Source organism: Acanthopagrus latus, chromosome 8 (assembly GCF_904848185.1).
Source record: "Acanthopagrus latus isolate v.2019 chromosome 8, fAcaLat1.1, whole genome shotgun sequence".
NCBI classification, from domain to species: Eukaryota; Metazoa; Chordata; class Actinopteri; order Spariformes; family Sparidae; genus Acanthopagrus; species Acanthopagrus latus.
In genome coordinates, this window is record NC_051046.1 from 15825666 (window position 1) to 15840842 (window position 15177).

The 15177-nt window shown below is 43.5% G+C and overlaps 1 protein-coding gene across 5 annotated transcripts in view; it reads left to right on the forward strand.

Annotated features, from left to right (window-relative positions):
- kcnq1.2 (potassium voltage-gated channel, KQT-like subfamily, member 1.2) overlaps positions 1 to 15177 on the forward strand; it is a 171653-nt gene that overhangs the window by 115838 nt on the left and 40638 nt on the right. Inside the window, exon 19 of one of the 5 annotated variants that reach the window (XM_037107774.1) lies at positions 12081 to 12357. The exons of the other annotated variants lie outside the window; for them this stretch is intronic. Coding sequence (XP_036963669.1) covers positions 12081 to 12182 — 102 coding nt within the window. The 3' untranslated portion in view covers positions 12183 to 12357. Of the gene's footprint in view, positions 1 to 12080; positions 12358 to 15177 lie in introns of those variants that run through there. 5 annotated transcript variants of the gene reach the window in all.

Consider the following 15177-nt stretch of genomic DNA (forward strand, 5'->3'; position numbering starts at 1 on the left):
TGTACCAGACACTTCTAACTTTAAATTGATGGCTGTTTTTTTTATTGTTTATTTAATGCTGTTTTGAAACTCTATATGTCTAAATTTGATGTTTTGTCGTATAATCGTTATCTTAAAGATGAACTCAAAAATAAGTCCACTGTGAGATATGAGCTCACTTTACATAGTGATGAAAAAAAAACAAAAACTTTAGCATGTGAAAAAACAAGCAACAGCAGCATGGGGGTCATTACTCAGATTTTTTTTGACAAATATATACTTAGTTGATCGTAATGTAATCATCATAGTAGCATTCAGTTGTATTTGGGAGCTGCATCGGCCTTTGGCGGGTATAAAACCATCAGCAGTGACTCGTCAGGACAAAACCATCTAATGTGCCCTCCAGACCTGCACAGACACGTCTCCGCTCAACACATCATTATTTGTGTTGCTCTAACTACACTACACGGACAATAGATCACACTGACTCTGTGGTTAACTTCACGCCCGCTGTATTAAGGCAGATATACTGCGCCATGTATGTCACGCTTTATATCATGTGCATTAGCACTATGCGTACGCAGAAGAATGCTCGCCCTGACCGTAATAGCATCTCAATTAGGTAAGTATGCTGTAAATTACAGCAAGGCCAAATACTGGGAATACTTGAGGGCCGGGACAGAGTGTTGTGTTTGTTAGGAGTCCATCTGTAAGGCATTTAGGGCCCCTCGTCTTTAAAAGCAGGGCTTTGTGGGGGGCAGGAGTGTGTGTGCATTAGCGTGTGTGTGTTTAGACTGGTCTCAGTGGAGGGCTTTAGAGATGAGGGCCTAGTAAACACGCACTCATATATAAACATATTTATACATTAGACCATATACAAAAATACAAGTGGAGGTCCGGGCACACGTACACATGCACGTTTGTCGATCCGGCTCGGCTCTCCTCAAACAGAAATCAGCTCCAGTGCAGGGGACCGAGAGGGAACGAGCGCAGAGTGGGTGTGGAGCACCATTTCTCGCCTTAAATCAATTAGTGAATCGTCGCTTGAATCTATTATCTTCGACCGTGTTTTCCTTGATTTTGACTTTTGGAATCCACAACAAGTTCAACCCACATCAATAAGGGAACTATCCCTTTTCAGTGCCGAGGTATTCTCTGTGGCTGCAGTATTTTTCTCTACATAAATCTTTAATTTTACGATTACAAGCAAATTAATACCCCGGAATCAAAGCCTGGAGGAAATATTTATTAGGTGAAACCAAGAAATACTATAACGAGCCGAACAGCATGTTGCAGGCCACATACAGAGAAATAAAACGTTTTTAAAGACGTTTTTAAATTCTTTGGACTCGAAAGATGTTTCGGAGTTCAAGGCGGTGTCATGCTCAGTTGAATTTTTTTTTTTTTTTCTGGGAGAAGGGGTTGTTTTTCTGCCTATTTCAGTTCACTGGAAAGATTCTGAAGATTTACTGTAAAACTGCAGGCATCTTCCATCTTTTTATTGGAAACAATAAAAGGGGGAAACAGCAACAATATATTGATATCCTACAAAGCACAGTAATGTCTTAGCAAACGGACCGGTGTGTGATTTCAATATGAAATAGGAAATTATAAATGCTAAAAAAATAACATTAGCAAGTTCAGAATGGTTATTGAGTTTAAACTGTTCTTATCCTCAGAAGAATTATGTAAAATTATCCTAAAGGGCTGATCCCAGTCCAGCCCAGATGAAATGTAAAAGCTGTTGTTGAACCAGTTCGAGTACAGTCATGGTTCTGGGCTCTTTTGAAAGATTCTAAGCTGATTATTTTTCCCCCAGACTGTCTGTAGGTTTATTTCTGTTTCACACTGAATTACTTGTTTTATTTTCTCGCCTAAATGTTTGAATGCAAAAATAAGCCTGGGGGTGGCCTGTAACTGCCCCTATCAGCTAGAAAACACAACGGGGCTACATCATCTGGTCTTACTTGAAATTAGATATTCTGTTTAAAATAAGATTGAGAGTAATGGTGGGTAAAGCTCATTACACTTCTTGATTTCCTTAATTACACTAAGTAATAAAATGGAACATAAGCGCTTAGGTAGAAAATCTGCAAAACTAATTTCCAGATTGTCACTTTGTCACACTATTCTTAACCACAACCCCACCTTGTTTATGAGAGTAATAAGACAAATGTATGTGTGAATATGGGAATATTTCTCCATCGTGTACTTTATAACTGATCAAGAACTGTAATGCGTTGCCTGGAGAGTTGCTTCTGAGCCAGAGTGGTCACACTGTACCTTTGCCCTACTCCCCCCTCCTCCCCTTCCTGTGAGTCACCAGTGTTCCTCTATTCATTCCCCCACTTTTCTGCATGTTCCTTAACCCGCTCTTTTCCCCTGCGTAATTGGAGTGATGGTCACAGCGACCGTACTCTCTGTCCTTTTTCTGCACTTCTGCTGGAAAGGGTGAGTCTGCTGCCATCCCACCTCCCCCCTTTCCTACAGTCTCTATCCTTCCAGCTTTCTGTCCCCCCTCTTTTTCTGTTTTTCCCGTATGGACACCATCTATCTTTCTCTAACCTCCCCTTTGGTCCTATTCCCAGCACCTCTCTGCCCTGAGAGCACCCTGTCTGTTGTTGTGCTGTGTTTTGATATATGTGTGTATTTGGCCGCAGCATGCTCAGCAGGGAGCCGGACTGACCGGGCCGGTCTAAACAAAGAGAGGAAACTTGGCAAAGGAAGCGCATGCACACACACACACACACGCACACACAAATCCTGGAACACACAGCTTCACTGCAGCGGCCGTACTCTTGCTGCCCTGAGCTGCAGACAAGCAGATACTGAATCTCCCTGCATGTCTGAACTTGGCCTGCGATAGCTACAGCACACAGTTCCCCCCGCGCTTTTCTTTTCTGATTAAATCTCTGAACCCTGTCCCGCACAGGCTTCTTTGCACTCCCAGTGAATGCACAATTCTTTGGATAAAAGATGTAGATCTGTGCAAATACTCTTGTGCAGCACTGCATTCTCATGCAAGGTGGGACTGAGGGAAACAATTCTAAAAAGTCTTTTAGTGTGCCACAGCGAGGTCAGGGGTCACCATCCGCTGCAGATTGCCAGTCCCTGGAGCTGCTCGGCTTTTAGCGTTTTTTGCTCGCAGACGTTTGCATTGCTTCATATTTGAACTGACAGTAATACCGTACTGAAATGCAACCGCATTCATTTCAATAAGCATAATACAGGTACAAAGTTATCTAACAGCACAAACTGCTGGCCGTTTACATATGTGCAAGCATACATTCAGGTAGATATGCAAGTGGATTGAAAATAGCTGCAGTGTTATCCTATCTGTTAAACCTGGAAAAAATACAAATTACCTGTAATGCAAAGGAAAAAAAAAACCTTTACTGAGTTACTAAGCCTACATAAACTTTTTTTTTTTTTTTTTTTTTGCTGCACATGCATTTGAAAACTTTAATAACTACTTACTTTGGTACTTTGGAGCTTCAGATTAACACACAAAAAATCACATGTCCAAGAGTTTTAGTTTAAAATATGAAAATATTTACTAAAATCATCAACCGAATGTAGAGAAATAACAGTTTTGACATTAAGGACATCTCTGTATTGTGTTGCAGAGAAATCTATTGACGTTAGCATGCTAACCATCTTGCCTCTCGCCAGTTTGTACCTCAGGAGGTGAAATTCCCATTAACAGCATCGACACTACACCGGTGTCCAGAGTCAGATAATGTGGCTGCTGGCAGCAGAGTTAAATGGGCTTACCAGCTAATGGCAGCTGCAGTTAGCAGCAGTTAGCAGTTACCATGTCAATATGCTTCCCTATATTTGTTTGGACTATGAAATTAACAGGTGGGCAGTTTCTTACATATTGCACCTTTTAACCAGCTGGAACATCGATGAACCCAGTGTATCAATAGTTATAATCTACTGATAAACAGGACTCTGAAATAGATTGTCATTCTGCATTAATTTGGTACTTGAAGTATATTTTGATGCTTCTACTTCCACTTACTTAAGTAAAAGTAAAAGATATATAGAGGATCTGAGTGCTTCTTCCTACACTGCAAATGAAAACAAATATTGTTTCCCATCTTCATACTGGCACCTGCTTCAACACACCCACGCCATCGCAACCCTTTGTGGTTATTTAACACACAACTTTTTTTTTTTTTCCTCCCATTCTCAGCCTCACTCCTGATCCAGCAGCCTTTCCCTCAACTCACTGCACCACCCTGCACTTCACCAGGCCGAGCTGGTCTTTCTCACGTCGACACTTCCCACCGTTGATGTGGTATCTTTATAGCGTTGTGAACTCGATAGCATGCAGCGAGTGGTGTGCTGCTGCGAGTGAGATAGCGCACCAGGAGCGGCGTGCTGTTTGTAGTGCAGCCCAGCAGTAAATCATGTTTGGGCAGTGCGCTGGGGATGCAGCCCCTGGCAGCTCCCAGACGGCCTTTGGCTCTGGCTCCCTTCTCTTAGCGCCACTCTCTAATTTCAGAGCCGGGACCCTGCCTACTACTGTGTCTTTACCGCATTCCCACAAACCAGAGACGGACAGTCTGCCTGCATGTCTGGCTGCTCGCTCTCCATCTCCACAGTCTCCTCTCTCGCTTTCTATCTCCCTCTGCCTTTGTGTCTCTCTATCACTCGTTGCGCTTTCACTCCCTGCTTTTTTTTTTTTTTTCTGCCTGCTGAGCTTGCCCCTTCTTCTTTCCTCTGTCTCTGTCTGGTTCTGTGCCTTCAGGATTATAGGTCTGCAGTCTCACTCACAGCATGTAAATCATGTTGTACACTGCCACTGTCTCTCGTCAGTTCTCTCCCGCTCTCTCTCTCTCTCTCTCACCCAGTCTCTCAAGCACCCACTGTGGGCTCGCTCGTTGGCTGTAAATACCCATGCTACATTTCCATTTTAATTGCCCAAGTTTCACAGGGCCCTGGGATATATTTTTTGCACATATATTTTATTGTCTTGGCCAGATGCCCTGACTACTTTTGGTTGGACCTGACCACTAATATACTCCTACATGGACCAGTTCATTATCAGCAGAGAGGTGTGAGCTTATTTAAGAAGGTTACAAAGGGGTCAATATGCAGTTCATGAAACAGGGGTCTGTGTTTTATTGGGACCTGTAGTCTTGCTAACACACAGTGCTAAGTAGCCCTGGTGCCACGCTACTTTTGAGTGCTATTAAATCAGTCTATACTGCATGGAACAGTAAACCAGCTGCGAATAATGCCAAGCTGTGTAAATTACTCCAGAGACCACGAGTGTAAATGTCACCTCTATTAAGTCAAGCTGGTACCTGGGGAACATGTAATGGGGTGTTTGCTGAATACTGTATGTGCGCCTGTATGTGTGTGTTTTATGCAGATGTGTATCTCTGTTATTCAACTGATAGGCACAAATACAATCTGTAAATAAAAGCTCTGTTAAGTGAAGCATTAAATTTAACCGTACTGCGATTTGTTCCCATCAAGCCTGTAATTGTTCCTGTAGTTCTGCCGGTCTCCCTCCTTGCCAAAGCCCGGCTCTGGAACACCAGCCCTCACAGGGTGGCTGCTGAAGACTCAGCTATGCCCAGAGCTGGGTATGAAAGCCAACACTTGAGAGTACTGATAAGAATTTGTCCGTAGAAATGCTTGGTCAGATTCTTAGGGCCCCACTTAAATGATCTACGGTGCATGGTCTAAAGTGCGTGGCACAACTGCTCCTTTGACTTAAAGTGTAAATATCAACATGCAGAAATATTGAGGTTTACCAGGTATAATGTTTACCTTGTGTCCTGGGGCATATTAGCATGCTGCTAATGAGCATTTGAGATAAAGTCTATTTGAGGCCGATGTTATTGGTTGTGCACACATCAAGTCAGAAGTGGTAAATAGACTTCCATTTCTAAAGTGCTTCTCTAGTGTACTGACGGCTCAAAGGGCTTTACAACACTTGTCATATTCACCCATTCACACACACATTATACACTGATGGCAGAGACATTAGAGATGTCCATGCAAGGTACCAACTGCTCATTAGGAACAGTTTGGGGTTCAGTGTATTGAGCCGGGGATTCGAACCATTGACTTTTTGATTACTGGATGACCCGCTCTACCTACTGCTAACTACAGCCGCCCCAGTAACCAAAGCATTTGACATATTTAAATTTTGAGCTGATGATGGAGCTTGAAGAAAGGTCAAGCAATCACCAAGGTCATTCATATGTGTGCCTCTTGATTATCTGTATGAAAGTTAATGTCAGTCCAATTGTTGCAAGACATTGCAAAAAAAAAAAGAAAAGAAGTCGACCACCATAAAAGAAAAGTCAGGGGATCAGCATAGTCAGATTCATCCTCTGGGGACTATGGACGTCTACAAAATGTCATATCAGTCCACCCAGGACCTGCTGAGGTATTTCAGTCTGGACCAAAGTGGTGGACCAACTGACCAACAGTGTGATATCTGCCATCCCATTATATGGGAGCAAGATTCATAATGAAATAAGGTCAATTTTATTATTGCAGCAGGGTGTTGTGCTATAGCACTCTAGCGCCTTAGTTCATGGAATGATTTTAACTTGCTGTTACTAATGCAGGCGTGTTTATGGCTGTGTAAAGAGTTGACTGGGCCACTTGTGGTTCAGACATTGGCTCTATGGTCCTCTGTGCCCAGACACATCCCTCAGGCAACAGTGGGGTTGCTAGTGCCCACAGTACAGCATGGCATGCCTGTGTGTGTGCGTGTGTGTGTGTGTGTGTGTGTGTGTGTGTGTGTGTGTGTGTGTGCGTACGTGCACACCTATGTGTTTGCCTGACTTTCTCCATCCACTCTATGCCCAGTCTCCTGTCGACTCGCATTTTGTTTTAATGGCGTCAGGTTTCACTTAACAAGCCTGTTTGTATTCCATAGTGAGTTTTTTTTCTTTTTCGGTAAATGACTAATGATTTTATGGGAGTATAATGGTGGGTGTTTTTCTATACCTCTGGGCCCAGTGTATCCCTGTAGAACAATTAAAGTGACACACCTTTCAATTGTATGCAATTAACTTTGTAGTCCACACAGGATACAGGCCTCGCCTAGTCTCATAGGGTACAATGGAAAATCAGGAAGCTGTTATTTGAGCCTGAATCATTGAATGGGGCTGTAGGTGGGAACTGCATATTTACAACAATTTAAATGTTGACCATCAAAAAAAGTTCCCCACGCCCTGTGTCTGCTGTGCAGCTATCGTCCGATAGCGCGGCTACAGGAGGTGCAACTCATGTTTTATTGTCTTTTACTGGCATTTTAAAGCAGTAAAATCCTGCTCACTGGAAAAAAAAAAGGTACAAGAGGCTTTCGTAATAAGGAGTCAATTCCATTGTCTGCTGTGGTTCAGGGGTGTTATTGCTGGCCTCGATCGGTTCCGAGTGAGACAGATAAGCCCCTTTGTTCTGCCAGAGTTGATTTTCTGTATATAAAACTCTGCCCATGTACTCGCAGAGGAGCTTCCTTCCAGGAATGTTTCGACATGAGTCAAGTGGGAACAAAAGCATAAACATTCACAGTTTAAAAACACCAAAAACGATGAGGTTACATGGATTGTTCTGAATAGAAACAGTGTGGTCGTCACAAGAAGGGTTTTATACAAGTATCGTTTAAGATAAGCAGGATTGTCATGTAGGAACAAATACAGGAAGATGTGAACTCACCTATATACAGAATATTGCTATGATTCATTCTGAAATTAAAGTCCATTTAACTAATGTTTTTGGCCATCCTGGGGCAGTGGAAACATAATGGGAACACCCCACTGACATATTATCACTTCATAAAGTTCATACCGTGAGCTTTTTATGCAAACAGTTGGCCATTTACACATTCAGCAGACATGGAGTCACTTTGGCAGTCATTTGGAGTAGTGTTTCCATCCACCTGATCAATATCGCATTGCTGTTACCTTGACCTGGTCACTCTTGTAAAAGGGATCTTGACCCCAATGGGACTTGAACCAAAGTAAATAAAATAAGTTAAATATTAGCTGTCCTGTTCTTCTGCTGTTGTAAACTGCAGAAAAATGCCAAATCCTGCGTTAACACTGTGTTCGCCAAAGTCACTGACTTCGGTCTGTCTGCTGTGGGTTTTTTTTTCCTTAGAGCTTTTTCATTGTAAACACTTGCCCGCTGTAGTCGAAAATGATGCTGATGAGAGGGGTGAATGTGAACCAGTGCAGTAAAATTACAGGCCATAAAACCAAAATAATGAGTTGAAAAACACTCAGACTGTGTAGAACTGAGAGGAGCTGCAGACTGCGAGTCTTTCATTGTGGGTGACTTCATTTAAATAGGAAAATATTGAAGGAGATACATTAAAACTACTCTTTTAATTAAATTACTCTGCCAACTCACCTTGAATTACTGCAGGTTTCATGTGTGAACGACGATGGCTAATGAGGAACAGGCAACGGAACAGAAATCTTCACAGACACTTATTTTACCATGTAAACAAGGTGACAAATATTCCAATCAGCTGTAAGAGCCAAAGCTTGTTACATCAGCTCCCTCTCATTCCAGTGGTACTTAGGAACCGAGACAGACACAAGAGGTAGAGACAGCCAAGCAGATAGAGATACGGAAACAGACATTAGTCTAGAAATCTCGATACTGTACGTCTCCCTCCATGACATACTGCTGAGGAAGAGGGAGGCCAGGAGTGTCTGAGCTTAAGTTGGCCCGATAAGCAGAGCAGATAAAGGGGGTTGCAGTAAACCTCGGATTGGAGACGAGAACAAAATAGAAGGGCAGGCTGACTGGGATGTTCCTACACACACACACTCACACAGAGGGAATAGAGCAGAGGAGACTGGAGCGACTGGACCAAAGTCAGAGTGATAAGGAATAGATAAGGTACTCTGCTGTGTCTTATGTTCTCACAGATGCTGGACCGAAGGATTTGGATCAGCACAGGAGTTGCCTTAAAAATCCTCCAAAACGCAGTGTTTGACAATAAAATGTTTTTGTTTTATCTGAGATACTTTGCATTAGTCAAAACTTCATTTTTTTTTCTTGAAGCCCCTGCTGACACATTTACTGGCTTACACCAAGGCTTGAGAACAGATATAAAATGTGTTTGGGAAAAACAGAGATCTTCCCCCAGGATGCCTGCATGATGAGAGATTTTTTTGACCACTGATTTACAACGGAGTGTGTCTTCATGTAGTAACCATGGTAATCTCTCTCTCTCCAAAGACCTGTGTTAAATGTGATGAGTTAAAGATCCCAAAAAAGGATGCAGTAACCTCACTATCGAGTGGGGAACGCGTCGTTTTTGTTTCTCCAATAACGTCCTGTGATATGTTTGCTCAATTAGCTGTTGGCTTCCTTAGGCAAACAGCTAAACACACAGCCGGACCGAAAGCATTTAACAGTGAGCTGCCTTTACAACCAGTTTTCAGTAAATAAAAATACTACAGTACTTCAGGTTATAGTACTTTGTATGGTAATACTATTCACGTACAACCATAGCTGATAATAGCAGTGAAGTAAAACAAAAAAAAGCACTTTTCTTGATTTTGGGAATGTTTATATACACTTGGGGACAGTTAATGATTGTTTTTTTGGGAACGGTTATGGGTTGGTGGTGAAAAAAGTTTGTCTGGAGCCCTGCTTATACACACACACACACACACACACACACACACACACACACACACACACACTGACAAAAACACACAAACACACCAAGTGCACTCATGGACAGCTTTTGGTGAGAAGTGAATGTGGAAAGGTCATTGTGGGCCAAGAGTGTCATTCCCACCAGTCCACCGCTGGTCAAACAGCCTGTGTCTCGGGGTCAAAGGGCATCTCAGCAGGCCTGGTAATTAGAGCACAATGGAGCGCTTTTCTTGCCGTCTGAGCAACTGTGTGTCTTGTCCTGTCAGTTTGTCTCAGCTGACAGGAGGTTGTGCACGACTCGAGAGGTGAAGAGGGAAGTGACAAGAGTTTTCCCCTGGTGGGAAGAGGGCGAGAGGGCACTCCAGAGCGGAGCGATTGCGTGCGTGCGTGTATCTGAGTGTGCGTGTGTTTTGTTCAGTGTTTGGATTGCGCAGGAAGCCGAGCAAGGAGTGTGTTTTTTTGCACGCGGCTATTTTTGACTTCAAATCGCGAGTAAGCCTCTGTGTGTGTTTGGAGCTCCACGCACAGCTCACTCAGCACCTTGACATTGGCACTGTGCCTCCGCGGAGTCTGCTGTCTCAGCTGGATCGCTCTCCTCCCTTTTCCTCTGACCCCTCTCCCCCTCCATCACTCACTCCCCCACTCCTGCTCTACTCCCACCTCCACTCCGGGCCCTTCGAGCTTCCCTCGTCCAGGAGAGGGGAGCTTAAATCACTCCCCTTCGCTCTGTCTCTCCGAGGGTTTCCTACAACCCCCCTCCCCCCTGCACACACTCACCCTGTCCCTCCCTCTCTGATAGTGTCGGGGGGCGGGGGGTGGGTCAGGCTGTGACTGTTGACTTGGACTACTGTGGGAATGCAGGTGCTGTGTGTGTGTGTGTGTGTGTGTGTGTGTGTGTGTGTGTGTCTGTGCGTGCTTTGGTAGCCCCTCCCTGTGCTTGCCAGCCAGCTCGGTGTCTGTCGTCTGTCACAACAGCCGTTTAGACTTTGCTGTCAGTGGTATGACAGCATGCTGTGGCAGATGGCTACCAAAATATCAAAGCAATCTCTTCTTAACTCTCACGCAGCTACAGCTAGCCAGAGATAATTAGTCTGCTTTGGGTCTTTAATTATTTGGTGTTAAACTGTGGATTATTTTAATTATTATTATTATTTTCATTATTATTATTATTATTATTATTATTATTATTATTATTATTATTATTATTATTATTATTATCATGCAGTCACATACAATTATCACTCCCGACATATCAAATACAGCAGTGGGGTCAGTGGCCCTTAAGTTTGACACTCTTGCGCAGTAGCTGAAAGAAGAGAGAGAAATGTCCAGGTCTAAAGGGGGTTACCCTCAAAGCCCAGTGGTAAAATACCCAGTCTGCATTTAAGAGTCTGCAGTGGGAATGCAGGACAGATCTCACATTTAGGTACAGTTACCACGTGTTACACACAAGATTGACGGGTACTATACTGAATGTACTTGGGTGGAAACAAGACTTCTGTACCGAAACCTGACCAAGCCATGACTGTTTCACAATGTTACTATTAGTCCAGAAGCTGTGATTTGCCATATTATGTGAAATGTTTGTCATTTGAGGGTTTAAGTGGATGTTGCCCATTTTGTTGCTTTTGTTTTTCTGTTTGCTTAAAGCCACTGACCAAGCTGTCATGTTCTGACGAGTGGGGAATGAGAACGTGTTGGCAGCAGCAACAAGTGTTTTTTTTTTTTTTTTCACTGTTCCACAAATGTAATTAAATTTAAGCACACAATAACATGTGGCTACTTTAGTATGGAATAAAAATATCCCTGACGTTCCCTTGAATGAAGAATCCAAGTGACATATAAAGAAACCTAATGTTTTGAAAAAGACATGAATGCACTGTTCCTTTAAATCAATGTGATAAAGAGCTATTTGCCACTGAAGGCATTTGACAACGACAGCCTTGACAGTCTTTGTGGCCTTATCGTCTCCGCTCGACAATGACAGATGGTATCTGCTGCGAGTCGCAAGCCGTCATGTCACCATGAAACATAAGTCCTCCGGCGTCATACCGCACTCCAACTGTAAACAAAATGCACAGCAGACGTGGTCACACCTCCAGACGACTTTGTTTTCCACACGTTTCTCTAAAGTTTCCCACCCGCCCCATTAAGCTTGTCTCTATATCTGTCTCCTCCTTTGTTTGCGTCCCCTCTTTCCCATCTTTCATTTTTTTCCATCGCTTCCCTTTGTTTTGTCTTTCTCCCCACCCCCCCACCGCCCCCCTCCCTTCTCTTCTCTCGACCGTTGAGGTTAACCACCACTTGTATTACACTGCATTACAACTCATCAACAATATGCCGGGCAGAAAGAAAAACAACCCCACACTTGTTGTCCTGTCTCTCTATCTCTCTCTTTCTCGCTCTCTCTCCCTCTCTTACTCTTTTTTTTTCCTCTCTCTCTTCAGCTAAATCACAAAACAAGCGGGCCAAAAACAGTGAATTGCCTAGAAACCCAATATGGACTCCACCCTGGAGATTACACGGTCAACTCAGCCAGGCTGCACTAGAATAACAGCCTGCCCTGCTCTCACTGTCCCCTGCCCAGTGTGTGTGTGTGTGTGTGTGTACGCGTGTGTGTATACCCTCTTTGCAACTGTCCCAACCTATGTGTGTGCATGCATACATGTATTTTGAAAGCTTAAGCCAACCCTCAGATGTATATTAAAGATCACTATCTGTGCAGCAATGGTTTTTGTGTGTTTGTGCGTGCGTGCATGTGAGCTTCCTTGTCACGCGGGGCCCAAGTTTACCTCAAGAGTTTCAAGGATGAGCCTTTCCGCATCAGCTGTTGGACAGGAATGTGTTGTACTACAACCAAACAAAGTGTATTGCCTGTCATCTGACACATCTGCACCTCAAACGACTTACGCACGCCCAGCAGAAAGGCTGCTGTGCTGCTGCATAACTTTTGCAAGTATCGTAATTTTTGTCAGAATAATCAGTGAGCTTATTTTTTTTGCATCACAATGGTTATTACAAACAAACAAATGGTAACATTTCACTGAACAGTTGTTAAAATATTAATAATACAGTTAAATTAAAAATGAATCACATTAGAAGGAAGAATGTATCTATCTGCAACTTTTCAAGCACGGCAGTTTTTATGTGCAAAGTGTCCATACTTTTAATAACATTCATAAATCATGCTAATATTAATCTATTCATGATTGTTGATCTCACTTTTTCAAAAAAGCCTCATACCAAAACAATTACAGAACAATATGACTGCAGTGTACCAGTGACTGGGAAACCAAACCTTCATCACTTTGGAAATGCAAATCCACTTTCCATTTACCAAGTCCACCATGGTTTGGGTTTAATTACTCAATATAACTATCTACATACCTACATTATGTTTGTAAGTTGTGTTGCGACATGTATGCTAACTTAACTTAACTACCTCAGTATGTGAGAAGGACTCACAGTCGACTTTCGGTTTCACACTTAACACAGACAGCAGTCTCCTCTGTGAATGTCCTGTGCCTTCTCCGGAATATTCACTCTTTACACCACTTCCTCTTTTGCAGCTGTAGTAACTTCTACCGCCACCAGAGGTCACTGCCTAACAACAATCAGCAGTGGGGTCTAAATAAGCTGCTTAGCCTGAATTTAAACTGACAATAGATGAGGGCTCTGCTGTAATGTATCATTTTGAAGTAAATGTTGATTGCCATGGAAGTAGAATAATGAAATTATCAGCATTTACATTGGTTTCCCATAAACCTCGCATCACTTAACAGTATTGTCTCTGGGCATGTGGCCGTCTGAGAAAAGGAAGATTGCGATTCATTTAAACTATGGACTAAATGAATAAACTCACGTTTTGTCCCAATTTTTTTCAGAAAACGGAAATGATCACTAATACCACTTGCCACTTGTCATTTGTTGACACTATATGGCAATCAATAAATTGCACGTCTCGGCATGCAGCGTGAATGGTTGAAATGGGGGGGGAGAAAGGCTATTTTGATTTGGGTTTCTGAGATTGTGCTGCCCGTAGTTTGGAAAGCTGGATCCAATCTGAGGCCAGTCAGGCTGTGGTGATCGAGGCTTCTCTAATGCTAGGTCTGCAGGTCTGCAACGCCTGACTCTGGCCTACAACTGGGGCAGAGTGGCTGATTGTTTCCAGCCATGATGGAGGTAATGAGGGGGTGGTGGTCATCGTGATACACACTTACACACAGAAACAGGCACGCACACACACGGACTGACCTATAAGTGAATATTCCTACGTGCATGTGCGTGTGTGTGCGTGTTCTCAGCCACGGCACACTGGCTCTCTCCACAGACCACATGGTCACTCTGCTACAGTCGCTCATTAGTGGTCACCTCTGCTGGAGGACACATACGCACACAATGCTTGTACACACACGCGCGCATGTATACAAACACTCACCACCGGCTTTGCGCCGGGAGATTTACCGCACACACCTTAACGTAAATCCACTCATCCAGCTCACAGCATTGTGTTTGATGCACGCCATGTTAGGAGCCTCAAAGTGAAACCACATGCGGCTCAGTTTGAGCAGATCTGCTAAATCTCTGTCGAGAGGTGGCGGAGTCATGCCTGCGTTGGGCGTGCGATCACGCATGTGTGGTTGCTGTATCACAAGACGCAGTGCGACGGGCCCCGCTGAAGAAAAAGCTGACAGCATGTACACAAATATCCACTCTCAGATTCACACAGACACGCTTGACGTCAAAAGAGTCCAGAAACAGAAACATTTGGGGAAGTAGGCATCTTTGATAATGAATAGCAGAGCTCAACAAAAGACTTTCATGAGAACTAATGACTAATACCGAAAAAATTGTAAGACACGCTGCAAGTCACGTTGCTGAAAGATTAGAGAAGCGGTTTGACTGCCCTCCCTCTCTTGATTTAAGCTTCTGCAAGTGCCTTTTACAGTTTCAAGGAATTACTGTGAGAAGCCCCACTGTACGACCCAGTCGCTGTCCTTGAGCAGCGCACTCATAATGAAACTGGACTGATGAGTAAGTAAGAGAGTTTTTAAAATAAAACACTTTCCACTTTCTTTCAGGCGTCATTCTTCACTGTAAAGTCTTTAATGATAGACTTAAACTATCAGTAAAAGCACTACCACACTTTGTGACACTCTAAAGTGCTGCCATGAAATTGAGGGTGAATGGTGTGATAGCATAGCGTTGCGTTTTCCCACGCTTTAGTGCGCTTGTACGTTAGGATTCGCCTATAGTCCAGCCCATCTTTCCCAGCCAAATGTCTCGAATCTGCTATGGCAGGAAAAGCTCGCTCTTTAGGTCTGCATGGTTACTGAGGGCCCTGACACACCAAGTGGAGAGTCGGCTGTCCAGTTGAATGTCCTATAGTTTTGTCTTTTCTTTTGCACTGTTGCCACCGCCACTTTTCCAGTCCATCAATGCAGATGGGTGTCAATGGAGAGGGCTCTGGCAAAAATACAGCAACAGTCTTATTAACCTGGCTCAACCTTTGCGGAAACCATGTGCGAATCCAGCAGCCTGGGT